Source organism: Ranitomeya imitator, chromosome 5 (genome assembly GCF_032444005.1).
Source record: "Ranitomeya imitator isolate aRanImi1 chromosome 5, aRanImi1.pri, whole genome shotgun sequence".
Classification (NCBI taxonomy): domain Eukaryota; kingdom Metazoa; phylum Chordata; class Amphibia; order Anura; family Dendrobatidae; genus Ranitomeya; species Ranitomeya imitator.
Window position 1 is genome coordinate 684,861,448 of NC_091286.1, and position 27,514 is coordinate 684,888,961.

General features: G+C 49.5%; 1 protein-coding gene across 2 annotated transcripts in view; it reads left to right on the forward strand.

The window, feature by feature from the left end:
* INTS9 (integrator complex subunit 9) overlaps positions 1–27,514 on the forward strand; it is a 33,399-nt gene extending 5,885 nt beyond the window's left edge. The window contains exons 5-17 of one of the 2 annotated variants that reach the window (XM_069728396.1): positions 1,170–1,309; positions 8,660–8,746; positions 9,720–9,840; positions 10,193–10,327; positions 10,433–10,544; positions 10,833–11,013; positions 12,537–12,597; positions 12,679–12,850; positions 12,931–13,055; positions 13,343–13,510; positions 13,586–13,684; positions 13,820–13,960; positions 20,418–20,645. In XM_069728396.1, coding sequence (XP_069584497.1) covers positions 1,170–1,309; positions 8,660–8,746; positions 9,720–9,840; positions 10,193–10,327; positions 10,433–10,544; positions 10,833–11,013; positions 12,537–12,597; positions 12,679–12,850; positions 12,931–13,055; positions 13,343–13,510; positions 13,586–13,684; positions 13,820–13,960; positions 20,418–20,495 — 1,620 coding nt within the window. In that variant the 3' untranslated portion in view covers positions 20,496–20,645. Of the gene's footprint in view, positions 1–1,169; positions 1,310–8,659; positions 8,747–9,719; positions 9,841–10,192; positions 10,328–10,432; positions 10,545–10,832; positions 11,014–12,536; positions 12,598–12,678; positions 12,851–12,930; positions 13,056–13,342; positions 13,511–13,585; positions 13,685–13,819; positions 13,961–20,417; positions 20,646–26,868 lie in introns of those variants that run through there. The other variant, XM_069728397.1, reaches the window with a different exon arrangement.

Here is a 27,514-nt window from a genome sequence, read left to right on the forward strand (position 1 = left end):
CGCGGTCCTCCCGCCCTGTGTGTGTGTCGCGGTCCTCCCGCCCTGTGTGTGTGTCGCGGTCCTCCCGCCCTGTGTGTGTGTCGCGGTCCTCCCGCCCTGTGTGTGTGTCGCGGTCCTCCCGCCCTGTGTGTGTGTCGCGGGCCTCCCGCCCTGTGTGTGTGTCGCGGGCCTCCCGCCCTGTGTGTGTGTCGCGGGCCTCCCGCCCTGTGTGTGTGTCGCGGGCCTCCCGCCCTGTGTGTGTGTCGCGGTCCTCCCGCCCTGTGTGTGTGTCGCGGGCCTCCCGCCCTGTGTGTGTGTCGCGGTCCTCCCGCCCTGTGTGTGTGTCGCGGTCCTCCCGCCCTGTGTGTGTGTCGCGGTCCTCCCGCCCTGTGTGTGTGTCGCGGTCCTCCCGCTCTGTGTGTGTGTCGCGGTCCTCCCGCCCTGTGTGTGTGTCGCGGGCCTCCCGCCCTGTGTGTGTGTCGCGGGCCTCCCGCCCTGTGTGTGTGTCGCGGGCCTCCCGCCCTGTGTGTGTGTCGCGGGCCTCCCGCCCTGTGTGTGTGTCGCGGGCCTCCCGCCCTGTGTGTGTGTCGCGGGCCTCCCGCCCTGTGTGTGTGTCGCGGGCCTCCCGCCCTGTGTGTGTGTCGCGGGCCTCCCGCCCTGTGTGTGTGTCGCGGGCCTCCCGCCCTGTGTGTGTGTCGCGGGCCTCCCGCCCTGTGTGTGTGTCGCGGGCCTCCCGCCCTGTGTGTGTGTCGCGGGCCTCCCGCCCTGTGTGTGTGTCGCGGGCCTCCCGCCCTGTGTGTGTGTCGCGGGCCTCCCGCCCTGTGTGTGTGTCGCGGGCCTCCCGCCCTGTGTGTGTGTCGCGGGCCTCCCGCCCTGTGTGTGTGTCGCGGGCCTCCCGCCCTGTGTGTGTGTCGCGGGCCTCCCGCCCTGTGTGTGTGTCGCGGGCCTCCCGCCCTGTGTGTTGTGCCCACCCTGTGTACCCTGCCCTGGTCATATAGCCATATGGTGCCGCAGTAATTAACAACCCCCATACCATTGGCACATGTCGGATGACCTTGTGTATCGGGCGCCGGTGGTATCTGTATTACGGATGTCCTCCCGTCTGGGTGGGGTGGCGCTGCCCTCGGCTGCCGCTGGGAGAGGCCGGGCCCTGCAGACTCGGTGTTTAATATTCTGCTCTTTGCTTTCAGACGCAGCTCATAGATCTGTCTACTGTAGATGTGATCCTAATCTCTAACTATCACTGTATGATGGCCCTGCCATACATCACCGAGCACACCGGATTCACTGGCACCGTGTACGCCACCGAACCCACAGTGCAGATCGGCAGGTAAAATACCGCAGCATGGCCTGGGGGGTTAGCTGACAGAACCTGATAAAAGTTGGGGGTACAACTGAGGATATATGGGGTCCCTGTTCTTGACCCATTTGATGGTGGACCTGTGGGCAGATCCTGGACCTGTGGGCATTTCCTGGGCAGATCCTGGACCTGTGGGCAGATCCTGGACCTGTGGGCACCTGCTGGGTAGGTCTCGGTCCCGCGGGCATCTCCTGGGCAGATCCTGAATCTGTGGGCATCTCCTGTGCAGATCCTGGACCTGTGGGCATCTCCTGTGCAGATCCTGGACCTGTGGGCATCTCCTGGGCAGATCCTGGACCTGTGGGCATCTCCTGGGTAGATCCTGGACCCGTGGGCACCTGCTGGGTAGGTCCCGGTCCCGCGGGCATCTCTTGGGCAGATCCTGAACCTGTGGGCATCTCCTGGGCAGATCCTGAACCTGTGGGCATCTCCTGGGCAGATCCTGAACCTGTGGGCATCTCCTGGGCAGATCCTGAACCTGTGGGCATCTCCTGGGCAGATCCTGAACCTGTGGGCATCTCCTGGGTAGATCCTGGACCTGTGGGCACCTGCTGGGTAGGTCCCGGTCCCGCGGGCATCTCCTGGGCAGATCCTGAATCTGTGGGCATCTCCTGTGCAGATCCTGGACCTGTGGGCATCTCCTGGGCAGATCCTGGACCTGTGGGCATCTCCTGGGTAGATCCTGGACCCGTGGGCACCTGCTGGGTAGGTCCCGGTCCCGCGGGCATCTCTTGGGCAGATCCTGAACTTGTGGGCATCTCCTGGGCAGATCCTGAACCTGTGGGCATCTCCTGGGCAGATCCTGAACCTGTGGGCATCTCCTGGGCAGATCCTGAACCTGTGGGCATCTCCTGGGCAGATCCTGAACCTGTGGGCATCTCCTGGGCAGATCCTGAACCTGTGGGCATCTCCTGGGCAGATCCTGAACCTGTGGGCATCTCCTGGGCAGATCCTGAACCTGTGGGCATCTCCTGGTTAGATCCTGGACCCGTGGGTACCTGCTGGGTAGGTCCCGGTCTCGCAGGCATCTCTTGGGCAGATCCTGAACCTGTGGGCATCTCCTGGGCAGATCCTGAACCAGGGCATCTCCTGGACCTGTGGGCATCTCCTGGGCAGATCCTGAACCTGTGGGCAGATCCTGGACCTGTGGGCATCTCTTGGGCAGATCCTGAACCTGTGGGCATCTCCTGGGCAGATCCTGAACCTGTGGGCATCTCCTGGGCAGATCCTGAACCTGTGGGCATCTCCTGGGCAGATCCTGAACCTGTGGGCATCTCCTGGGCAGATCCTGAACCTGTGGGCATCTCCTGGGCAGATCCTGAACCTGTGGGCATCTCCTGGTTAGATCCTGGACCCGTGGGCACCTGCTGGGTAGGTCCCGGTCTCGCAGGCATCTCTTGGGCAGATCCTGAACCTGTGGGCATCTCCTGGGCAGATCCTGAACCTGTGGGCAGATCCTGGACCTGTGGGCATCTCCTGGGCAGATCCTGAACCTGTGGGCAGATCCTGAACCTGTGGCCAAATCCTGGACCTGTGCTCATCTCCTGGGCAGATCCTGAACCTGTGGGCATCTCCTGGGCAGATCCTGAACCTGTGGGCATCTCCTGGGCAGATCCTGGACCTGTGGGCATCTCCTGGGCAGATCCTGGACCTGTGGGCATCTCCTGGGCAGATCCTGGACCTGTGGGCATCTCCTGGGCAGATCCTAGACCTGTGGGCATCTCCTGGGCAGATCCTGGACCTGTGGGCATCTCCTGGGTAGATCCTGGACCCGTGGGCACCTGCTGGGTAGGTCCCGGTCCCGCGGGCATCTCTTGGGCAGATCCTGAACCTGTGGGCATCTCCTGGGCAGATCCTGAACCTTTGGGCATCTCCTGGGCAGATCCTGAACCTGTGGGCATCTCCTGGGCAGATCCTGTACCTGTGGGCATCTCCTGGGCAGATCCTGAACCTGTGGGCATCTCCTGGGCAGATCCTGAACCTGTGGGCATCTCCTGGTTAGATCCTGGACCCGTGGGCACCTGCTGGGTAGGTCCCGGTCTCGCAGGCATCTCTTGGGCAGATCCTGAACCTGTGGGCATCTCCTGGGCAGATCCTGAACCTGGGCATCTCCTGGACTTGTGGGCATCTCCTGGGCAGATCCTGGACCTGTGGGCATCTCCTGGGCAGATCCTGGACCTGTGCTCATCTCCTGGGCAGATCCTGAACCTGTGGGCAGATCCTGAACCTGTGGCCAAATCCTGGACCTGTGCTCATCTCCTGGGCAGATCCTGAATCTGTGGGCATCTCCTGTGCAGATCCTGGACCTGTGGGCATCTCCTGGGCAGATCCTGGACCTGTGGGCATCTCCTGGGTAGATCCTGGACCCGTGGGCACCTGCTGGGTAGGTCCCGGTCCCGCGGGCATCTCTTGGGCAGATCCTGAACTTGTGGGCATCTCCTGGGCAGATCCTGAACCTGTGGGCATCTCCTGGGCAGATCCTGAACCTGTGGGCATCTCCTGGGCAGATCCTGTACCTGTGGGCATCTCCTGGGCAGATCCTGAACCTGTGGGCATCTCCTGGGCAGATCCTGAACCTGTGGGCATCTCCTGGTTAGATCCTGGACCCGTGGGCACCTGCTGGGTAGGTCCCGGTCTCGCAGGCATCTCTTGGGCAGATCCTGAACCTGTGGGCATCTCCTGGGCAGATCCTGAACCAGGGCATCTCCTGGACCCGTGGGCACCTGCTGGGTAGGTCCCGGTCCCGCGGGCATCTCTTGGGCAGATCCTGAACTTGTGGGCATCTCCTGGGCAGATCCTGAACCTGTGGGCATCTCCTGGGCAGATCCTGAACCTGTGGGCATCTCCTGGGCAGATCCTGAACCTGTGGGCATCTCCTGGGCAGATCCTGAACCTGTGGGCATCTCCTGGGCAGATCCTGAACCTGTGGGCATCTCCTGGGCAGATCCTGAACCTGTGGGCATCTCCTGGGCAGATCCTGAACCTGTGGGCATCTCCTGGTTAGATCCTGGACCCGTGGGTACCTGCTGGGTAGGTCCCGGTCTCGCAGGCATCTCTTGGGCAGATCCTGAACCTGTGGGCATCTCCTGGGCAGATCCTGAACCAGGGCATCTCCTGGACCTGTGGGCATCTCCTGGGCAGATCCTGAACCTGTGGGCAGATCCTGGACCTGTGGGCATCTCTTGGGCAGATCCTGAACCTGTGGGCATCTCCTGGGCAGATCCTGAACCTGTGGGCATCTCCTGGGCAGATCCTGAACCTGTGGGCATCTCCTGGGCAGATCCTGAACCTGTGGGCATCTCCTGGGCAGATCCTGAACCTGTGGGCATCTCCTGGGCAGATCCTGAACCTGTGGGCATCTCCTGGTTAGATCCTGGACCCGTGGGCACCTGCTGGGTAGGTCCCGGTCTCGCAGGCATCTCTTGGGCAGATCCTGAACCTGTGGGCATCTCCTGGGCAGATCCTGAACCTGTGGGCAGATCCTGGACCTGTGGGCATCTCCTGGGCAGATCCTGAACCTGTGGGCAGATCCTGAACCTGTGGCCAAATCCTGGACCTGTGCTCATCTCCTGGGCAGATCCTGAACCTGTGGGCATCTCCTGGGCAGATCCTGAACCTGTGGGCATCTCCTGGGCAGATCCTGGACCTGTGGGCATCTCCTGGGCAGATCCTGGACCTGTGGGCATCTCCTGGGCAGATCCTGGACCTGTGGGCATCTCCTGGGCAGATCCTAGACCTGTGGGCATCTCCTGGGCAGATCCTGGACCTGTGGGCATCTCCTGGGTAGATCCTGGACCCGTGGGCACCTGCTGGGTAGGTCCCGGTCCCGCGGGCATCTCTTGGGCAGATCCTGAACCTGTGGGCATCTCCTGGGCAGATCCTGAACCTTTGGGCATCTCCTGGGCAGATCCTGAACCTGTGGGCATCTCCTGGGCAGATCCTGTACCTGTGGGCATCTCCTGGGCAGATCCTGAACCTGTGGGCATCTCCTGGGCAGATCCTGAACCTGTGGGCATCTCCTGGTTAGATCCTGGACCCGTGGGCACCTGCTGGGTAGGTCCCGGTCTCGCAGGCATCTCTTGGGCAGATCCTGAACCTGTGGGCATCTCCTGGGCAGATCCTGAACCTGGGCATCTCCTGGACTTGTGGGCATCTCCTGGGCAGATCCTGGACCTGTGGGCATCTCCTGGGCAGATCCTGGACCTGTGCTCATCTCCTGGGCAGATCCTGAACCTGTGGGCAGATCCTGAACCTGTGGCCAAATCCTGGACCTGTGCTCATCTCCTGGGCAGATCCTGAATCTGTGGGCATCTCCTGTGCAGATCCTGGACCTGTGGGCATCTCCTGGGCAGATCCTGGACCTGTGGGCATCTCCTGGGTAGATCCTGGACCCGTGGGCACCTGCTGGGTAGGTCCCGGTCCCGCGGGCATCTCTTGGGCAGATCCTGAACTTGTGGGCATCTCCTGGGCAGATCCTGAACCTGTGGGCATCTCCTGGGCAGATCCTGAACCTGTGGGCATCTCCTGGGCAGATCCTGTACCTGTGGGCATCTCCTGGGCAGATCCTGAACCTGTGGGCATCTCCTGGGCAGATCCTGAACCTGTGGGCATCTCCTGGTTAGATCCTGGACCCGTGGGCACCTGCTGGGTAGGTCCCGGTCTCGCAGGCATCTCTTGGGCAGATCCTGAACCTGTGGGCATCTCCTGGGCAGATCCTGAACCAGGGCATCTCCTGGACCTGTGGGCATCTCCTGGGCAGATCCTGAACCTGTGGGCAGATCCTGGACCTGTGGGCATCTCCTGGGCAGATCCTGGACCTGTGCTCATCTCCTGGGCAGATCCTGAACCTGTGGGCAGATCCTGAACCTGTGGCCAAATCCTGGACCTGTGCTCATCTCCTGGGCAGATCCTGAACCTGTGGGCATCTCCTGGGCAGATCCTGGACCTGTGGGCATCTCCTGGGCAGATCCTGGACCTGTGGGCATCTCCTGGGCAGATCCTGGACCTGTGGGCAGATCCTGGACCTGTGGGCAGATCCTGGACCTGTGGGCATCTCCTGGGCAGATCCTGAACCTGTGGGCATCTCCTGGGCAGATCCTGAACCTGTGGGCATCTCCTGGGCAGATCCTGAACCTGTGGGCATCTCCTGGTTAGATCCTGGACCTGTGGGCACCTGCTGGGTAGGTCCCGGTCCCGCGGGCATCTCCTGGGCAGATCCTGAATCTGTGGGCATCTCCTGTGCAGATCCTGGACCTGTGGGCATCTCCTGTGCAGATCCTGGACCTGTGGGCATCTCCTGGGCAGATCCTGGACCTGTGGGCATCTCCTGGGTAGATCCTGGACCCGTGGGCACCTGCTGGGTAGGTCCTGGTCCCGCGGGCATCTCTTGGGCAGATCCTGAACCTGTGGGCATCTCCTGGGCAGATCCTGAACCTGTGGGCATCTCCTGGGCAGATCCTGAACCTGTGGGCATCTCCTGGGCAGATCCTGTACCTGTGGGCATCTCCTGAACCTGTGGGCATCTCCTGGGCAGATCCTGAACCTGTGGGCATCTCCTGGTTAGATCCTGGACCCGTGGGCACCTGCTGGGTAGGTCCCGGTCTCGCAGGCATCTCTTGGGCAGATCCTGAACCTGTGGGCATCTCCTGGGCAGATCCTGAACCTGGGCATCTCCTGGACCTGTGGGCATCTCCTGGGCAGATCCTGAACCTGTGGGCAGATCCTGGACCTGTGGGCATCTCCTGGGCAGATCCTGGACCTGTGCTCATCTCCTGGGCAGATCCTGAACCTGTGGGCAGATCCTGAACCTGTGGCCAAATCCTGGACCTGTGCTCATCTCCTGGGCAGATCCTGAACCTGTGGGCATCTCCTGGGCAGATCCTGAACCTGTGGGCATCTCCTGGGCAGATCCTGGACCTGTGGGCATCTCCTGGGCAGATCCTGGACCTGTGGGCATCTCCTGGGCAGATCCTGGACCTGTGGGCATCTCCTGGGCAGATCCTGGACCTGTGGGCATCTCCTGGGCAGATCCTGGACCTGTGGGCATCTCCTGGGCAGATCCTGGACCTGTGGGCATCTCCTGGGCAGATCCTGGACCTGTGGGCATCTCCTGGGCAGATCCTGGACCTGTGGGCATCTCCTGGGCAGATCCTGGACCTGTGGGCATCTCCTGGGCAGATCCTGGACCTGTGGGCAGATCCTGAACCTGTGCTCATCTCCTGGGCAGATCCTGAACCTGTGGGCATCTCCTGGGCAGATCCTGAACCTGTGGGCATCTCTTGGGCAGATCCTGAACCTGTGGGCATCTCCTGGGCAGATCCTGGACCTGTGGGCATCTCCTGGGCAGATCCTGAACCTGTGGGCATCTCCTGGGCAGATCCTGGACCTGTGGGCATCTCCTGGGCAGATCCTGAACCTGTGGGCATCTCCTGGGCAGATCCTGGACCTGTGGGCATCTCCTGGGCAGATCCTGGACCTGTGGGCATCTCCTGGGCAGATCCTGGACCTGTGGGCAGATCCTGGACCTGTGGGCATCTCCTGGGCAGATCCTGGACCTGTGGGCATCTCCTGGGCAGATCCTGGACCTGTGGGCATCTCCTGGGCAGATCCTGGACCTGTGGGCATCTCCTGGACCTGTGGGCATCTCCTGGGCAGATCCTGGACCTGTGGGCATCTCCTGGGCAGATCCTGGACCTGTGGGCATCTCCTGGGCAGATCCTGGACCTGTGGGCATCTCCTGGGCAGATCCTGGACCTGTGGGCATCTCCTGGGCAGATCCTGGACCTGTGGGCATCTCCTGGGCAGATCCTGGACCTGTGGGCATCTCCTGGGCAGGCCCCGATCTCATGCACACTCATTTCTAATGCAGCATCCCAGTTCGCTCTTATTACGGGGCCCGATCTTGGACCGCCTCCCATAGACCCCTGAACCCTGGAGCAAAGGTCGCCTCCACATAAGGCAATATCTAATTACAGCAGGAGCGTCCCTTTAATTCCTGACAGTAGCGTCATTTTTTTAAATTTTTGTTTATTGTCCCGACTTCCAGAGCGATAACTTTTCTATATTTCCATTCAGGACTTGCAGCTTTTTTTCCCCCTTTTTATTTAATACCTTTTTAAACCCGATCCAGTTGTCATTGAGGGTCTACCAGTTGCCCCCTGAAAGGATTTTATCTGAGAATAAACACTTTATTAACTTCCCCTGTAAAAACGGTGGGAAACGTGTGTGACGTGGTCAGAGCTGCATTCACAGTTGTGCTGGAAACTGTCAGCAGTCAGGTTCCATGACTGACGGCTCCTCACACTTCCCTGCTCTCTCCAGATTACTGATGGAAGAACTGGTGAATTTCATCGAGCGGGTCCCGAAGGCGCAGTCCGCCACCATGTGGAAGCACAAGGACCACCAGAGGTAGGGGGGTGCGGAGGAAGGTTAAAACGTAACCCCTTAATATTGTCTGCTGCTCAGTGATTTTCTTAGTTATTTTTTTTTAACTTTTCTTTTCTTTTACATCATCTTTCTTTTCTTTTTCCTTGTCATTTTTTTTTACCTTTTTATTCTTTTTTTTGTCTATTGTCTTTTTTTTTTTTCTTCTTTCATCCTTTTTTTTACCCTTTTTTTTATTGTTTTCTTTTCTTTTTTGTATTTCTGTATCCTTTTTTCCTAGTCTTTTTTTCTATAATTTTCTTCTTTTTCATTGTGTTTGTTTTTTTTCCTTTTATTTCTTGTTTTTCACAGTCGTGTTTTTTCAGCATTTTTTCTTTATTATTTTTACGCGGGCGGCTTTTTATTATGAAGATAAAAATATTTTTTAGCTCTGTATTAATGTGTTTTTTTTGCGTGAATATAAATAATAAAATAAGATATTTTAATTTAACTAGTGCATTTATTTGTTTTATACAATTCATACTTTCTGTTAATTTTTTTTTTTTTTTTTGGGATCGGCGGATTTCTAGTAGTTCCTTTTTTATTTTTTTGATGTAGAAAATAATCATTTATAATATACATGATTTGGTATTTATATTATCTTTATTCTTATGCCTCTGACCCCTTTCTATCCTGGCCATTTATTTATTTATTTTTTAACTAATTTTTTTTGTAATTAATTTTTTTTAAATTTTATTTCTGTTGATATGGCAGCATTGTGTTGTTTTTTTTTTTTTTTTTTAATTTTTTTTATTTTCCCGGGATGAGTTGTAGTTTTGTATGACACTTTATCATATAATGTTCTGAGAAACGGGAAAAATCTATTGAAGGATTTTACAGTCTTCGCCTGAATGGCTGATAACAGGGAACAATAGAGTGCATGGAACAGCACAAGAACTAAAGAGCTGATCCGTTATCCCTTTTAATGGCGCCTCCTTCTTCCCCCTGTCGTCCGTAGGCAGCTGCCGGCCCCTCTGAAGGACGCTGTCGAGGTGTTCACTTGGCGGAAGTGCTACACGATGCAGGAGGTGAACGCGGCACTCAGCAAGATCCAGCTGGTGGGGTATTCCCAGAAAATAGTGAGTACTGGTAGCTTCCTTTTACGTTCTATCCTGCGCAGGATTTCACTCGTCAGAGCAGCAGTTTGTGCTCCAGAGCTGCACTCCATTCCTTCCTTCCTTCTCCGCTGTCTTTTTGCATCCTCTTCACGTCTTGCGCATTGTAAGGGGCGAAAAAGACTTTACCAAGAAAGGAAAAATCTATAACTATATAAAATAATGCCGACGTTATAGGAAGAAATGCGTTTAACCCTTTCCAGACAGAGGGAAACGTCTCTGCTGCTGGCGCTTACCATAATCTGCAGTGTAACTGCGCCCTCTTGTGGCGATACGCAGTAATGCGCTGCCATTGATTTTTTTTTTATTTTTGCAGGAACTTTTCGGGGCCGTGCAGGTGACGCCGCTCAGTTCCGGTTACGCTCTCGGCAGCTCCAATTGGATCATTCAGTCCCATTACGAAAAAGTCTCTTACGTGTCGGGGTCTTCGCTTTTAACGACCCACCCGCAGGTGAGCTCTACACATAGTGGGTAGGAGGCGGTGGGGTCTGCGCTTAGTTGTTTTTTTTTTTATTAATCATGATATTTTTTTTTTTTTTTTTTTTATGAATTGTAGCCAATGGATCAGACGTCCCTTAAGAACAGTGACGTCCTCATCCTCACCGGCCTCACCCAGATTCCCACTGCCAATCCGGATGGGATGGTGGGCGAGTTCTGCAGTAATCTGGGTGAGCGTCGCCCCTTCTAGGGTTCTTGTCCTTGCTCGTTTTTTTTGTCCGTCATGATTTACACTGCCACTCTGATCTATTAGGACACAACTGTAGTCAGTAACGCCTCCATGTTTGGCGATCTAAGTTAGTCTGATACATCTCTTATCTCATCAGACAATGGCGCACAGGTTTCATACATTGCAGCAAACCCTCAGCTGTGAGCAGCTAAATCGATCCTAAAATGGTTTAGAATGAAAACCCACAGTATGTAATCCGGCGTGTGCCGCTGTCTCTGCCTCTCCGCAGCGATGACGATACGTAATGGCGGGAACGTGCTGGTGCCGTGTTACCCCTCCGGCGTCATCTACGACCTCCTGGAGTGTCTGTATCAGTACATCGACTCCGCCGGACTCTCCAGCGTCCCCTTCTACTTCATCTCTCCCGTGGCCAACAGCTCCCTGGAGTTTTCCCAGATCTTCGCCGAGTGGTACGTGGTGGGAGAACGCTCAGCGATGGCGAGTCTGTGCAGGAAGAGGGTGGGCAGAGACTTAAAGGAAGGGTTTATGGGGCCTTGGCCCCGCCACTGAGGAAGCGATCCAGACTCTAGGGCACTGCTATGGGCACCGCCAAGGGTGCTGAACGCTGTCAGGGCGTAGATGAGACCAGAGCGGTACCTAAATAAACGTAGATCCACAGACCTCAGATATTACACCGAACGTGGTGCAGCTGGAGGTCCACGACCCTCTGCTACAGCCCCTATAGTTACACCACGGGGGGCACATGACACGAAAGGAAGAGTTTAGCCTGTTACTTAGAATGTTACAGGAGCTTTTCTTCATGTTATCACCCATCTTGCCAATCACAGAATGTTGCTGTCCTTTTTTCCCGGGTACAGCCTCTGGTGACCCTATGATTCAGGAACTTTTCTTCATGGCATCACCTCTCCTGTTACTATTAACTCTGCCGCCTTCAGACTCTGCTGACCCCATAATATGTTACAGGAGCTTTTCTTCATGTTATCACCCGTTATTATTTTTGACTCTGCCCTTTTCAGCCTCCACAGACCTCCATAGAATGTTATTGGAGCTTTTCTTCATGTTATCACCCATCTTGCCAATCACAGTATACTGTCCTCTTTTCCCCATTACAGCGTTTGGTTACCCTGCGGTGATACAGGAACTTTCCTTCTTGTTATCACTCCTTCCTACCAATCACAGCCTGTTACTATTAATTCTGCCCTCTTCAGACTCTGATCACCCTATAGAATGTTAGAGGAACTTTTCATGTTATCACCCATCTCACCAATCACAGCCTGTTACTAGTATCCAGTGTCCCCATACAATGTTACAGGAGCTTTTCTTTATGATATCAGCCCTCCTGTTAATAATAACTCTGCCCTGTACAGCCTCCACTCACCTCCATAGAATGTTATAGTAGTTTTTCTTCATGTTATCACCCATCTTGCCAATCACAGAATGTTACTGTCATCTTTTGCCCCAGTAGAGCCTCCGGTGACCCCATGGGGTGATACAGGAACTTTTCTTCATGGCATCACCCCTTTTACCAATCGCATCCTGTCACTATTATCCACTGACCCCATGGGGTGATACAGGAACTTTTCTTCATGGCATCACCCCTTTTACCAATAAAAGGCAATACATTGTCTTCGATTATCATGTCGTTTAGATAGAGATATATTTTACTTTGTTTTTTGCATGAATGCCCCCAATTATTATGTTGGGTGGTATTTTTTTTTAATATATAGGGATGTAATAATAAATTTGTAGTATATGATTCAGGTCCTTAAATTGTCTTGAAGACCCCCTGGCAACAAAAAAGGGTTAATGCCAAAGTTATCTGCCTCGTCCAAGGGTTGAACATAACTGTCCCCGGCGGCCAGTGACTCAATGGTCGCCCAGGCCATGACGTCTGTCTTTTGCAGTACACCACCACAGCCACTAGGTGGCGGCAGATACCAGTAAGTTGAGATGTTTTTTTTTCCCACCCCAGGCTGTGTCACAACAAGCAGACGAAGGTCTATCTCCCGGAGCCCCCGTTCCCCCACGCCGAGGTAAGACCACCATCTCCAAAAGGCTATAGAAAATATGTGCATCTGTACTAACGCGTTTCTGCTCTCGTTTATTTTTCCCAGTTGATCCAGACCAATAAGCTGAAGCATTACCCGAGCATCCACGGCGACTTCAGCAACGACTTCAAGCAGCCGTGCGTGGTCTTCACGGGTCACCCCACCCTGCGCTTCGGAGATGTGGTTCATTTCATGGAGCTGTGGGGGAAATCCAGCCTGAACACCATCATTTTCACTGGTATGCAAGGTCCCGCAGCTCGTTCTAGGTCTCCGCCACCGGGTGGCGCCGACATAATTTGCTCTGTTTGCTCTTCGCAGAGCCGGACTTCTCTTACTTGGACGCCTTGGCTCCGTACCAGCCGCTCGCCATGAAGTGCGTCTACTGCCCCATCGACACGCGGCTCAATTTCATCCAGGTGTCAAAACTTCTCAAGGAAGTTCAGGTGAGGCTTGTGGCTAGTGAGTGGGTGGAGCGTGTGCCCCATTCATACAGGGGCCTTGGGGACTCATGATCTCCAGGGGTCCCTGAGACCTATCGTCTGTCCTAGTTTTGAGTTTGGGATAACCCCTTCTAAGGGTGGAAGGTCCCAGTAGGGCACTAGGTAGATGTCAAAGACTGAGTGGTGTGCTGAGCATCAGTGCACGCATTTCGCCTGCCCTGATACATTGTAACAAACAATCAGCAGCGGAGGTTCTGACTGCAGCCGCCTTCCCTCCGGTCTCCCTGCAGCCCCAGCACGTCGTGTGCCCGGAGCAATACACCCAACCCCCGGTCTCGCAGTCCCACCGCTCCGACCTCATGATCGACTGTCTGCCGCCTCCTATGTCCTACCGCCGGGCGGAGGTGCTGACCTTACCTTTCAGGAGGCGCTACGAGAAGATAGAGCTCATGCCTGAGGTGAGATACGAGGATCGGCTGGAGGGTCTCCAAGTCCGACTTCTGGGACTAATGACCTGTTCTTCCCTGGTGCAGCTGGCGGAGGCGCTGGTGCCCACCGAGATCAAACCCGGAGTTTCCCTCGCAACAGTGTCGGCCGTCCTGTATACAAAAGACAACAAACATGTCCTACAGGTGAGCGGCCGTACGGGAGGAAGATGGTGGCGGTCACTGTTATTGGGGATCTGCGCATGACGCTCCGTTATGGGAGATCTCTGTGGATGACGCCCCGTGATGGGGGATCTGTGACTATCCTGCTTCTATCCTCAGCCACCACCTAAGCCCGCGCCTCCGGCCCAGTCTAACAAGAAGCGGAAGCGAGCAACAGAGGAGAGTCCAGAGACTCAGCTCTACAAACCACTACTGAGCGGCTCCATCCCCGTGGAACAGTTTGTACAAACTCTGGAGAAGGTGAAACATTCCCCTCTGCCATGTATAACAGATAATAGGGAGAACAATTAACTAATCCTTATACAAGTGCCAATCTTTTACTTAGTGGGAGCTCACTGCATACAGATTTATACAGCCACCACTAGAGGGAGCTCACTGCATACAGATTTATACAGCCACCATTAGAGGGAGCTCACTACACACATATTTATACAGCCACCACTAGAGGGAGCTCACTACATACAGATTTATACAGCCACCACTAGAGGGAGCTCACTACATACAGAATTATACAGCCACCACTAGAGGGAGCTCGCTACATACAGATTTATACAGCCACCACTAGAGGGAGCTCACTACATACAGAATTATACAGCCACCACTAGAGGGAGCTCGCTACATACAGATTTATACAGCCACCACTAGAGGGAGCTCATTACATACAGATTTATACAGCCACCACTAGAGGGAGCTCACTACATACAGATGTATACAACCACCACTAGGGGAAGCTCACTACATACAGATTTATACAGCCACCACTAGAGGGAGCTCACTACATACAGATTTATACAGCCACCACTAGAGGGAGCTCATTACATACAGATTTATACAGCCACCACTAGAGGGAGCTCACTGCATACAGATTTATACAGCCACCACTAGAGGGAGCTCACTACACACATATTTATACAGCCACCACTAGAGGGAGCTCACTACATACAGATTTATACAGCCACCACTAGAGGGAGCTCACTACATACAGATTTATACAACCACCACTAGAGGGAGCTCACTACATACAGAATTATACAGCCACCACTAGAGGGAGCTCATTACATACAGATTTATACAGCCACCACTAGAGGGAGCTCACTACATACAGATGTATACAACCACCACTAGGGGGAGCTCACTACATACAGATTTATACAGCCACCACTAGAGGGAGCTCACTGCATACAGATGTATACAGTCACCACTAGAGGGAGCTCACTACACACAGATTTATACATCCATCACTAGGGGGAGCTCACTGCATACAGATTTATACAGCCACCACTAGGGGGAGCTCACTACATACAGATTGGACTCGGACAGTTGCTTTTGCTGAGGTTTTGATTTTTGCTATTTATTGATTGTAAGTTTTGTATTTTTATAATAAAAGAGTTCACTACACACAGATTTATACAGCCACCACTAGAGGGAGCTCACTGCATACAGATTTATACAGCCACCACTAGAGGAAGCTTAGTACATACAGAATTATACAGCCACCACTAGAGGGAGCTCACTGCATACAGATCTATACATCTACCACTAGGGGGACTACATACAGACTAAAGAAAGATGGAGGAAGCTTCTCTGAGAAAGAAGACAGATTTTGTTTTTCTTTCACTGGGGGCAGTTATGCTGGACTCGGACAATGCTTTGGGCCAGACTCACACGTCCAGATAATTCCGGTACCGGAGTTATCCGTGTGCTCACGTGGCACATGTGCGGCAGGTGTGTGCCGCCCATGTGCCGACTGAGGACCACACGGACCATGCAGGAGATAGCGCTACAGTTAAGCGCTGTCCCCTGCTTTTGGTGCTGAAGCCGGCATTCATTCCTTCTCCCCAGCAGCGTTCCCTCTAGAGAAGGAATGAAAAATCAAGGTTTTTTTGTTTTTTTTTTGTTAAAAATAAAGTTTGGGGTCACCTCCCACCCCCCATCCGCTTGCATAGAAATACTCACCCCATAGGGGTGGAGCCGCATATTCATCACTGTAATGAGCGGTACCACGTGACGCTCACACAGGACAAGCTGCGGCGCTGAGAGGAGGCATCGCGGGAGCTGGGTGAGTATTTCTCTGCAAGGGGGGTGAGAGGTGACCCCAAACTTTAATTTAAACAAAAAAAAATTGATCTTTCATCCCTTCTCGCCTGTGAGCGCTGCTTTCAGCCAAGCAAAAGGGATGAATGGCGGCTTCAGCACCACACACAGGGGACAGCACTTACTGTAGCGCTGTTCCGTGTGGTCCTCAGGCGGCACACGGACAGCATCCGTGTGCGGTACGTGTTTACACGGACCCATTGACTTTAATGGGTCCGTGTGATCCGTGCGCTCCCACGAACACTGACATGTCTCCGTGTTTCGCAAACGGACACACGGTCCGTGAAAACACGCTGACATGTGCAGAGACACATTTATTTTAATGTGTCTACGTGAGTCAGTGTCTACGGTACGTGAGGAAACTGTCACCACACATACCGGAGCCACTGACGTGTCAAACCGGCCTTGGACTGGGGGGGTAATGTTGGACTTGGACGGTTGCTTTTGATTTTTGCTGTTTATTGATTGTAAGTTTTGTATTTTTATAATAAGAGTTCACTACATACAGATTTATACAGCTACCACTAGAAGCTCACTACATACAGATTTATACAGCCACCACTAGAGGGAGCTCACTACACACAGATTTATACAGCCACCACTAGAAGGAGCTCACTACATACAGATTTATACAGTCACCACTAGAGGGAGCTCACTACATACAGATTTATACAGCCACCACTAGAGGGAGATCACTACATACAGATTTATACAGCCACCACTAAAAGGAGCTCACTACATACAGATTTATACAGTCACCACTAGAGGGAGCTCACTACATACAGATTTATACAGCCACCACTAGAGGGAGATCACTACATACAGATTTATACAGTCACCACTAGAGGGAGCTCACTACATACAGATTTATACAGCCACCACTAGAGGGAGATCACTACATACAGATTTATACAGTCACCACTAGAGGGAGCTCACTACATACAGATTTATACAGCCACCACTAGAGGGAGCTCACTACATACAGATTTATACAGCCACCACTAGAGGGAGCCCCCTACATACAGATTTATACAGCCACCACTAGAAGCTCACTACATACAGATTTATACAGCCACCACTAGAAGCCCCCTACATACAGATTTATACAGCCACCACTAGAGGGAGCTCACTACATACAGATTTATACAGCCACCACTAGAAGCTCACTACATACAGATTTATACAGCCACCACTAGAAGCTCACTACATACAGATTTATACAGCCACCACTAGAGGGAGTTCACTACATACAGATTTATACAGCCACCACTAGAAGCTCACTACATACAGATTTATACAGCCACCACTAGAAGCTCACTACATACAGATTTATACAGCCACCACTAGGGATATCTCACTACATACAGATTTATACAGTCACCACTAGAGGGAGCTCACTACATACAGATTTATACAGCCACCACTAGAGGGAGCTCACTACATACAGATTTATACAGCCACCACTAGAGGGAGCTCGCTACATACAGATTTATACAGCCACCACTAGAGGGAGCTCACTACATACAGATTTATACAACCACCACTAGAGGGAGCTCACTACATTCAGATTTATACAGTCACCACTAGAGGGAGCTCACTACATACAGATTTATACAGCCACCACTAGAGGGAGCTCACTACATACAGATTTATACAGCCACCACTAGAGGGAGCTCGCTACATACAGATTTATACAGCCACCACTAGAGGGAGCTCACTACACACAGATTTATACAGCCACCACTAGAGGGAGCTCACTACATACAGATTTATACAGTTACCACTAGAGGGAGCTCACTACACACAGATTTATACAGCCACCACTAGAAGGAGCTCACTACATATAGATTTATACAGTTACCACTAGAGGGAGCTCACTACACACAGATTTATACAGCCACCACTAGAGGGAGCTCACTACATACAGATTTATACAGCCACCACTAGAGGGAGCTCACTACATACAGATTTATACAGCCACCACTAGAGGGAGCTCACTACATACAGATTTATACAGCCACCACTAGAGGGAGCTCACTACATACAGATTTATACAGTTACCACTAGAGGGAGCTCACTACACACAGATTTATACAGCCACCACTAGAAGGAGCTCACTACATACAGATTTATACAGTCACCACTAGAGGGAGCTCACTACATACAGATTTATACAGCCACCACTAGAGGGAGATCACTACATACAGATTTATACAGCCACCACTAAAAGGAGCTCACTACATACAGATTTATACAGTCACCACTAGAGGGAGCTCACTACATACAGATTTATACAGCCACCACTAGAGGGAGATCACTACATACAGATTTATACAGCCACCACTAAAAGGAGCTCACTACATACAGATTTATACAGTCACCACTAGAGGGAGCTCACTACATACAGATTTATACAGCCACCACTAGAGGGAGATCACTACATACAGATTTATACAGTCACCACTAGAGGGAGCTCACTACATACAGATTTATACAGCCACCACTAGAGGGAGATCACTACATACAGATTTATACAGTCACCACTAGAGGGAGCTCACTACATACAGATTTATACAGCCACCACTAGAGGGAGCTCACTACATACAGATTTATACAGCCACCACTAGAGGGAGCCCCCTACATACAGATTTATACAGCCACCACTAGAAGCTCACTACATACAGATTTATACAGCCACCACTAGAAGCCCCCTACATACAGATTTATACAGCCACCACTAGAGGGAGCTCACTACATACAGATTTATACAGCCACCACTAGAAGCTCACTACATACAGATTTATACAGCCACCACTAGAAGCTCACTACATACAGATTTATACAGCCACCACTAGAGGGAGTTCACTACATACAGATTTATACAGCCACCACTAGAAGCTCACTACATACAGATTTATACAGCCACCACTAGAAGCTCACTACATACAGATTTATACAGCCACCACTAGGGATATCTCACTACATACAGATTTATACAGTCACCACTAGAGGGAGCTCACTACATACAGATTTATACAGCCACCACTAGAGGGAGCTCACTACATACAGATTTATACAGCCACCACTAGAGGGAGCTCGCTACATACAGATTTATACAGCCACCACTAGAGGGAGCTCACTACATACAGATTTATACAACCACCACTAGAGGGAGCTCACTACATTCAGATTTATACAGTCACCACTAGAGGGAGCTCACTACATACAGATTTATACAGCCACCACTAGGGAGATCTCACTACATATAGATTTATACAGTCACCACTAGGAGGAGCTCACTACATACAGATTTATACAGTCACCACTAGAGGGAGATCACTACATACAGATTTATACAGTCACCACTAGAGGGAGCTCACTACATACAGATTTATACAGTCACCACTAGAAGCTCACTACATACAGATTTAGGCCGGCGTCACACACAGCGTAAAACAATACGGTCCGTATATTACGGCCGTAATACGCTGACAAGTCCCGAAAAAAGTGGTCCGTAGCTCCTCAGTAGGCAGGGTGTGTTAGCGTTTTTTGCGCATGGCATCCTCCGTATGTAATCCGTATGGCATCCGTAATGCGTGGTTTTCTCGCAGGCTAGCAAAACCAACATACCGCTATAGAAGTGATCCATGTGTCCCAAAAAGAAAAGAAAATATATATATATATATATATATATATATATATATATATATATATATATATATATATATATATATATGTCAGTAGACACATATATGTATATATATTAATATTTATTCCAGCGCTATACAGCTTGAAAGCCGGTAATTCAATTACCGGCTTTTTCTTTCTCCTTCAGCTTACAGCTGACAGCTTACAGTAGAATAGGTAGAATAAATGTGTACACATAGAATAGGTATATATATATATATATATATGTCAGTGAGACACATATATGTATATATATTAACCCCTTTACCCCCAAGGGTGGTTTGCACGTTAATGACCGGGCCAATTTTTACAATTCTGACCACTGTCCCTTTATGAGGTTATAACTCTGGAACGCTTCAATGGATCCTGGTGATTCTGACATTGTTTTCTCGTGACATATTGTACTTCATGACAATGGTAAAAATTATTTGATAGTACCTGCGTTTATTTGTGAAAAAAACGGAAATTTGGCGAAAATTATGAAAATTTCGCAATTTTCCAACTTTGAATTTTTATGCAATTAAATCACAGAGATATGTCACACAAAATACTTAATAAGTAACATTTCCCACATGTCTACTTTACATCAGCACAATTTTGGAACCAAAATTTTTTTTTGTTAGGGAGTTATAAGGGTTAAAAGTTGACCAGCAATTTCTCATTTCTACAACACCATTTTATTTTAGGGACCACATCTCATTTGAAGTCATTTTGAGGGGTCTATATGATAGAAAATACCCAAGTGTGACACCATTCTAAAAACTGCACCCCTCAAGGTGCTCAAAAACACATTCAAGAAGTTTATTAACCCTTCTGGTGCTTCACAGGAATGTTTTGAATGTTTAAATAAAAATGAACATTTAACTTTTTTTCACAAAAAATGTAATTCAGCTCCAATTTGTTTTATTTTACCAAGGGTAACAGGAGAAAATGGACCCCAAACATTGTTGTACAATTTGTCCTGAGTATGCCAATACCCCACATGTGGGGGTAAACCACTGTTTGGGCGCATGGCAGAGCTCGGAAGCGAAGGAGTGCCATTTGACTTTTCAATGCAAAATTGACTGGAATTGAGATGGGACGCCATGTTTCGTTTGGAGAGCCCCTGATGTGGCTAAACATTGAAACCCCCCACAAGTGACACCATTTTGGAAAGTAGACCCCCTAAGGAACTTATCTAGAGGTGTGGTGAGAACTTTGACCCAACAAGTGCTTCACAGAAGTTTATAATGTAGAACCGTAAAAATAAAACAAAATTTTTTTCCCACAAAAATTATTTTTTTAGCCCCCAGTTTTGTATTTTCCTGAGGGTAACAGGAGAAATTGGACCCCAAAATTTGTTGCCCAATTTGTCCTGAGTGCGATGATACACCATATGTGGGGGGAACCACTGTTTGGGCACATGGGAGGGCTCAGAAGGGAAGGAGCGCCATTTGAATGCAGACTTAGATGGAATGGTCTGCAGGTGTCACATTGCGTTTGCAGAGCCCCTAATGTACCTAAACAGTAGAAACCCCCCACAAGTGACACCATTTTGGAAAGTAGACCCCCTTAGGAACTTATCTAGATGTGTGCTGAGCGCTTTGACCCACCAAGGGCTTCACAGAAGTTTATAATGGAGAGCCGTAAAAATAAAACAAAAATTTTTTCCCACAAAAATTATTTTTTAGCCCCCAGTTTTGTATTTTCCCGAGGGTAAAAGGAGAAATTCGACCCCACAATTTGTTGTCCAATTTGTCCTGAGTGCGCTGATACCCCATATGTGGGGGGGAACCACTGTTTGGGCGCATGGGAGGGCTCGGAAGGGAAGGAGCTCCATTTGGAATGAGGACTTAGATGGAATGGTCTGCAGGTGTCACATTGCATTTGCAGAGCCCCTAATGTACCTAAACAGTAGAAACCTCCCACAAGTGACACCATTTTGGAAACTAGACCCCCTAAGGAACTCATCTAGATGTGTTGTGATAGCTTTGAACCCCCAAGTGTTTCACTACAGTTTGTAACGCAGAGCCGTGAAAATTAAAAAAAAAAAAATCTTTCCCCCCAAAATTATTTTTTAGCCCCCAGTTTTGTATTTTCCCGAGGGTAAGAGGAGAAATTCGACCCCAAAAGTTGTTGTCCAATTTGTCCTGAGTACGCTGATACCCCGTATGTTGGGGGAAACCAACGTTTGAGCGCATGGCAGAGCTCGGAAGGGAAGGAGCGCCATTTGGAATGCAGACTTAGATGGAATGGTCTGCAGACGTCACATTGCGTTTGCAGAACCCCTAATGTACCTAAACAGTAGAAACCCCCCACAAGTGACCCCATATTGGAAACTAGACCCCCCAGGGAACTAATCTAGATGTGTTGTGAGAACTTTGAACCCCCAAGTGTTTCACTACAGTTTATAACGCAGAGCCGTGAAAATAAAAAATCTTTTTTTTTCCCACAAAAAATATGTTTTAGCCCCGAGTTTTGTATTTTCCCAAGGGTAGCAGGAGAAATTGGACCCCAAAAGTTGTTGTCCTATTTGTCCTGAGTACGCTGATACCCCATATGTTGGGGTAAACCCCTGTTTGGGCACACGGGAGAGCTCGGAAGGGAAGAAGCACTGTTTTACTTTTTCAACGCAGAATTGGCTGGAATTGAGATCGGACGCCATGTCGCGTTTGGAGAGCCCCTGATGTGTCTAAACAGTGGAAACCCCCCAATTATAACTGAAACCCTAATCCAAACACATCCCTAACCCTAATCCCAACAGTAACCCTAACCACACCTCTAACCCTGACACACCCCTAACCCTAATCCCAACCCTATTCCCAACCGTAAATGTAATCTAAACCCTAACTGTAACTTTAGCCCCAACCCAAACTGTAGCCCTAGCCCTAACCCTAACCCTAGCCCTAACCCTAGCCCTAGCCCTAACCCTAGCCCTAACCCTAGCCCTAACCCTAGCCCTAACCCTAGCCCTAACCCTAGCCCTAGCCCTAATGGGAAAATGGAAATAAATACATTTTTTTAATTTTTCCCTCACTAAGGGGGTGATGAAGGGGGGGTTTGATTTACTTTTATAGCGGGTTTTTTAGCGGATTTTTATGATTGGCAGCCGTCACACACTGAAAGACGCTTTTTATTGCAAAAAATATTTTTTGCGTTACCACATTTTGAGAGCTATAATTTTTCTATATTCTGGTCCACAGAGTCATGTGAGGTCTTGGTTTTTGCGGGACGAGTTGATGTTTTTATTGGTAACATTTTCGGGCACGTGACATTTTTTGATCGCTTTTTATTCCGATTTTTGTGAGGCAGAATGACCAAAAACCAGCTATTCATGAATTTCTTTTGGGGGAGGCGTTTATACCGTTCCGCGTTTGGTAAAATTGATGAAGCAGTTTTATTCTTCGGGTCAGTACGATTACAGCGACACCTCATTTATATCATTTTTTTATGTTTTGGCGCTTTTATACGATAAAAACTATTTTATAGAAAAAATAATTATTTTTGCATCGCTTTATTCTCAGGACTATAACTTTTTTATTTTTTTGCTGATGATGCTGTATGGCGGCTCGTTTTTTGCGGGACAAGATGACGTTTTCAGCGGTACCATGGTTAGTTATATCTGTCTTTTTGATCGCGTGTTATTCCACTTTTTGTTCGGCGGTATGATAATAAAGCGTTGTTTTTTGCCTCGTTTTTTTTTTTTTTCTTACGGTGTTTACTGAAGGGGTTAACTAGTGGGCCAGTTTTATAGGTCGGGCCGTTACGGACGCGGCGATACTAAATATGTGTACTTTTATTGTTTTTTTTTTTTTATTTAGATAAAGAAATGTATTTATGGGAATAATATTTTTATTTTTTTTTTCATTATTTTGGAATATTTTTTTTTATTTTTTTTTACACATTTGAAATTTTTTTTTTTTTACTTTTTTACTTTGTCCCAGGGGGGGACATCACAGATCAGTGATCTGACGGTTTGCACAGCACTCTGTCAGATCACTGATCTGACATGCAGCGCTGCAGGCTTCACAGTGCCTGCTCTGAGCAGGCTCTGTGAAGCCACCTCCCTCCCTGCAGGACCCGGATCCGCGGCCATCTTGGATCCGGGGCTGGAGGGAGCAGGGAGGGAGGTGAGACCCTCGCAGCAACGCGATCACATCGCGTTGCTCCGGGGGTCTCAGGGAAGCCCGCAGGGAGCCCCCTCCCTGCGCGGTGCTTCCCTGTACCGCCGGCACATCGCGATCATCTTTGATCGCGGTGTGCCGGGGGTTAATGTGCCGGGGGCGGTCCGTGACCGCTCCTGGCACATAGTGCCGGATGTCAGCTGCGATAAACAGCTGACACCCGGCCGCGATCGGCGGTGCTCCCCCCGTGAGCGCTGCCGATCGCATATGACGTACTATTGCGTCCTTGGGAAGTAAAGCCCACCCCACATGGACGCAATAGTACGTCTAATGGCAGAAAGGGGTTAATATTTATTCCAGCGCTATACAGCTTGAAAGCCGGTAATTCAATTACCGGCTTTTTCTTTCTCCTTCATAAAACCCGACATGATTTGAGACATGGTTTACATACAGTAAACCATGTCTTCTCTCCATTTTTTTTGCAGATTCCACACTACTAATGTCAGTAGTGTGTATCTGCAAAATTTGGCCGTTCTAGCTCTTAAAATAAAGGGTTAAATGGCGGAAAAAATTGGCGTGGGCTCCCGCGCAATTTTCTCCGCCAGAGTAGTAAAGCCAGTGACTAAGGGCAGATATTAATAGCCTGGAGAGGGTCCACGGTTATTGGCCCCCCCCTGGCTAAAAATATCTGCCCCCAGCCACCCCAGAAAAGGCACATCTGGAAGATGCGCCTATTCTGGCACTTGGCCACTCTCTTCCCATTCCCGTGTAGCGGTGGGATATGGGGTAATGAAGGGTTAATGCCACCTTGCTATTGTAAGGTGACATTAAGCCTAATTAATAATGGAGAGGCGTCAATTATGACACCTATCCATTATTAATCCAATTGTAGTGAAGGGTTAAATAAAACACAAACACAGTATTTAAAATTATTTTAATGAAATAAAAACAATGGTTGTTGGAGTATTTTATTCAACGCCCAATCCAGTCACTGAAGACCCTCGTTCTGTGAGTAAAGAAACATAATAAACCAACAATATACTTACCCTCCGCAGATCTGTAACGTCCAACGATGTAAATCCTTCTGAAGGGGTTAAAACATTTTGCAGCAAGGAGCTGTGCTAATGCAGGCTGCTCTTCGCTGCAAAACCCCAGGGAATGAGGCTAAAAATAGATCAATGATCTATATTTAGCTTCATTTGCGGTGAGGCGCCCTCTGCTGGATGTTCATAGATCGTGGGAAATTACCTAGAAAGCCAGGGAGCTTTCTAGGTAATTTCCCACGATCTATGAACAGCCAGCAGAGGGCGCCTCACCGCAAATGAAGCTAAATATAGATCATTGATCTATTTTTAGCCTCATTCCCTGGGGTTTTGCAGCGAGGAGCAGCCTGCATTAGCACAGCTCCTTGCTGCAAAATGTTTTAACCCCTTCAGAAGGATTTACATCGTTGGACGTTACAGATCTGCGGAGGGTAAGTATATTGTTGGTTTATTATGTTTCTTTACTCACAGAACGAGGGTCTTCAGTGACTGGATTGGGCGTTGAATAAAATACTCCAACAACCATTGTTTTTATTTCATTAAAATAATTTTAAATACTGTGTTTGTGTTTTATTTAACCCTTCACTACAATTGGATTAATAATGGATAGGTGTCATAATTGACGCCTCTCCATTATTAATTAGGCTTAATGTCACCTTACAATAGCAAGGTGGCATTAACCCTTCATTACCCCATATCCCACCGCTACACGGGAATGGGAAGAGAGTGGCCAAGTGCCAGAATAGGCGCATCTTCCAGATGTGCCTGTTCTGGGGTGGCTGGGGGCAGATATTTTTAGCCAGGGGGGGGCCAATAACCGTGGACCCTCTCCAGGCTATTAATATCTGCCCTTAGTCACTGGCTTTACTACTCTGGCGGAGAAAATTGCGCGGGAGCCCACGCCAATTTTTTCCGCCGTTTAACCCTTTATTTTAAGAGCTAGAACGGCCAAATTTTGCAGATACACACTACTGACATTAGTAGTGTGGAATCTGCAAAAAAAATGGAGAGAAGACATGGTTTACTGTATGTAAACCATGTCTCAAATCATGTCGGGTTTTATGAAGGAGAAAGAAAAAGCCGGTAATTGAATTACCCTGTTTCAAGCTGTATAGCGCTGGAATAAATATTAATATATATACATATATGTGTCTCACTGACATAGAATAGGTATATATATATATATGAATAGGTATATATATATATATATATATATATATATATATAGGTATATAGATATATATATATATATATATATATATATATATATATATATATATATATATATATATATATATATATATATATATATATATATATATATATATATATATATATATATATATATGTGTACACATTTATTCTACCTATTCTACTGTAAGCTGTCAGTGTGATTTTACTGTACACCGCACTGAATTACCGGCTTTTCTCTCTAACAGCGCTGCGTATTTCTTGCAAGTCACACTGCTTGTCCGTGTGTAATCCGTATTTTTCACGCTTCCATAGACTTTCATTGGCGTATTTCTTGCGCAGTACGGTGACAAACGCAGCATGCTGCGATTTTGTACTGCCGTAGAAAGCCGTATAATACTGATCAGTAAAATACGGCAAATAGGAGCAGGGGCATAGAGAATAATTGTGCCGTATTTTTTGTGAGTTTTACGGACGTAGATTCTACGCTCTTACGTCCGTAAAACTCGCATGTGTGACGGCGGCCTTATACAGCCACCACTAGGGGGAGCTCACTACATACAGATTTATACAGCCACCACTAGAGGGAGCCCCCTACATAGATTTATACAACCACCACTAGAGGGAGCCTCCTACACACAGATTTATACAGCCACCACTAGGGAGAGCTCACTACATACAGATTTATACAGCCACCACTAGGGAGAGCTCACTACATACAGATACTATTTGGGGGAAATCAACATCAGGGTGCAGTATCACATGTGATAGGATGAAATTCAGTGCCTTAGGAAAGAATATCACACATAAGAGGGTTAGATACATCATTTTGGCTTGGATAACTCATCAGCCAGTATCAGACATGATGAGCCTAATTACACCAATGCAATTGATGGGTTTGGATACACCGTTTCGACTTGTTTGTCGTTCAGTACATGTTAGTGGTTACTGAGACGGTGTATCTAAGCCTGGCACTGGTTTTTTGTCTGCTGTGGTCCCAGTTATCTGATTCTTCCTTCCTCTCGCTCAGCACGGTTTCTCCGACGTGAAGATTGAAGACACCAGCAAAGGCCACATCGTGCACCTCCAGGAGGCCGACACGCTCATCCAGTTCGAGGATGATTCCACGCACATAATCTGTGAACACGACGAGCGGCTGAGGGTCCGACTCCGGGACCTGGTCCTGAAATTCCTGCAGAAGTTCTAGATGACGTCTCCGGCCGAGCACAAGCCGGAGCGGCCACAGTGCCTGCGGTGGCCAGCAGAGGGCGCCGTGTGACCACACTAGAACCAGCAGAGGGCGCCGTGTGACCACACTAGAACCAGCAGAGGGCGCCGTGTGACCACACTAGAACCAGCAGGTGGCAGGATCGGCCTGTATCGATACTAGGGCAGCGTTCCACTCCGCGCTCATGTACAGCACATGTAGAATATTTTTTTACTCAGGTTATGTACATTTTTTTAATATAAAATAATATTCTTTATTAAGAAAGGATTTTTTTTAAAGGGTAACAGAACACAAGGCTTGTTGTAGGATGGGTGCCTCAAGAAGTGACCCATGATTAAGACTTTGTAGAAAAATGACTTTTGGAGCGTCCCTTTAAGTGTGGGTTCCCACTTGGTGTGGATTTATGTGCAGAAAATCTGCGGTATAACATAGATGAGATTGCAGCCGA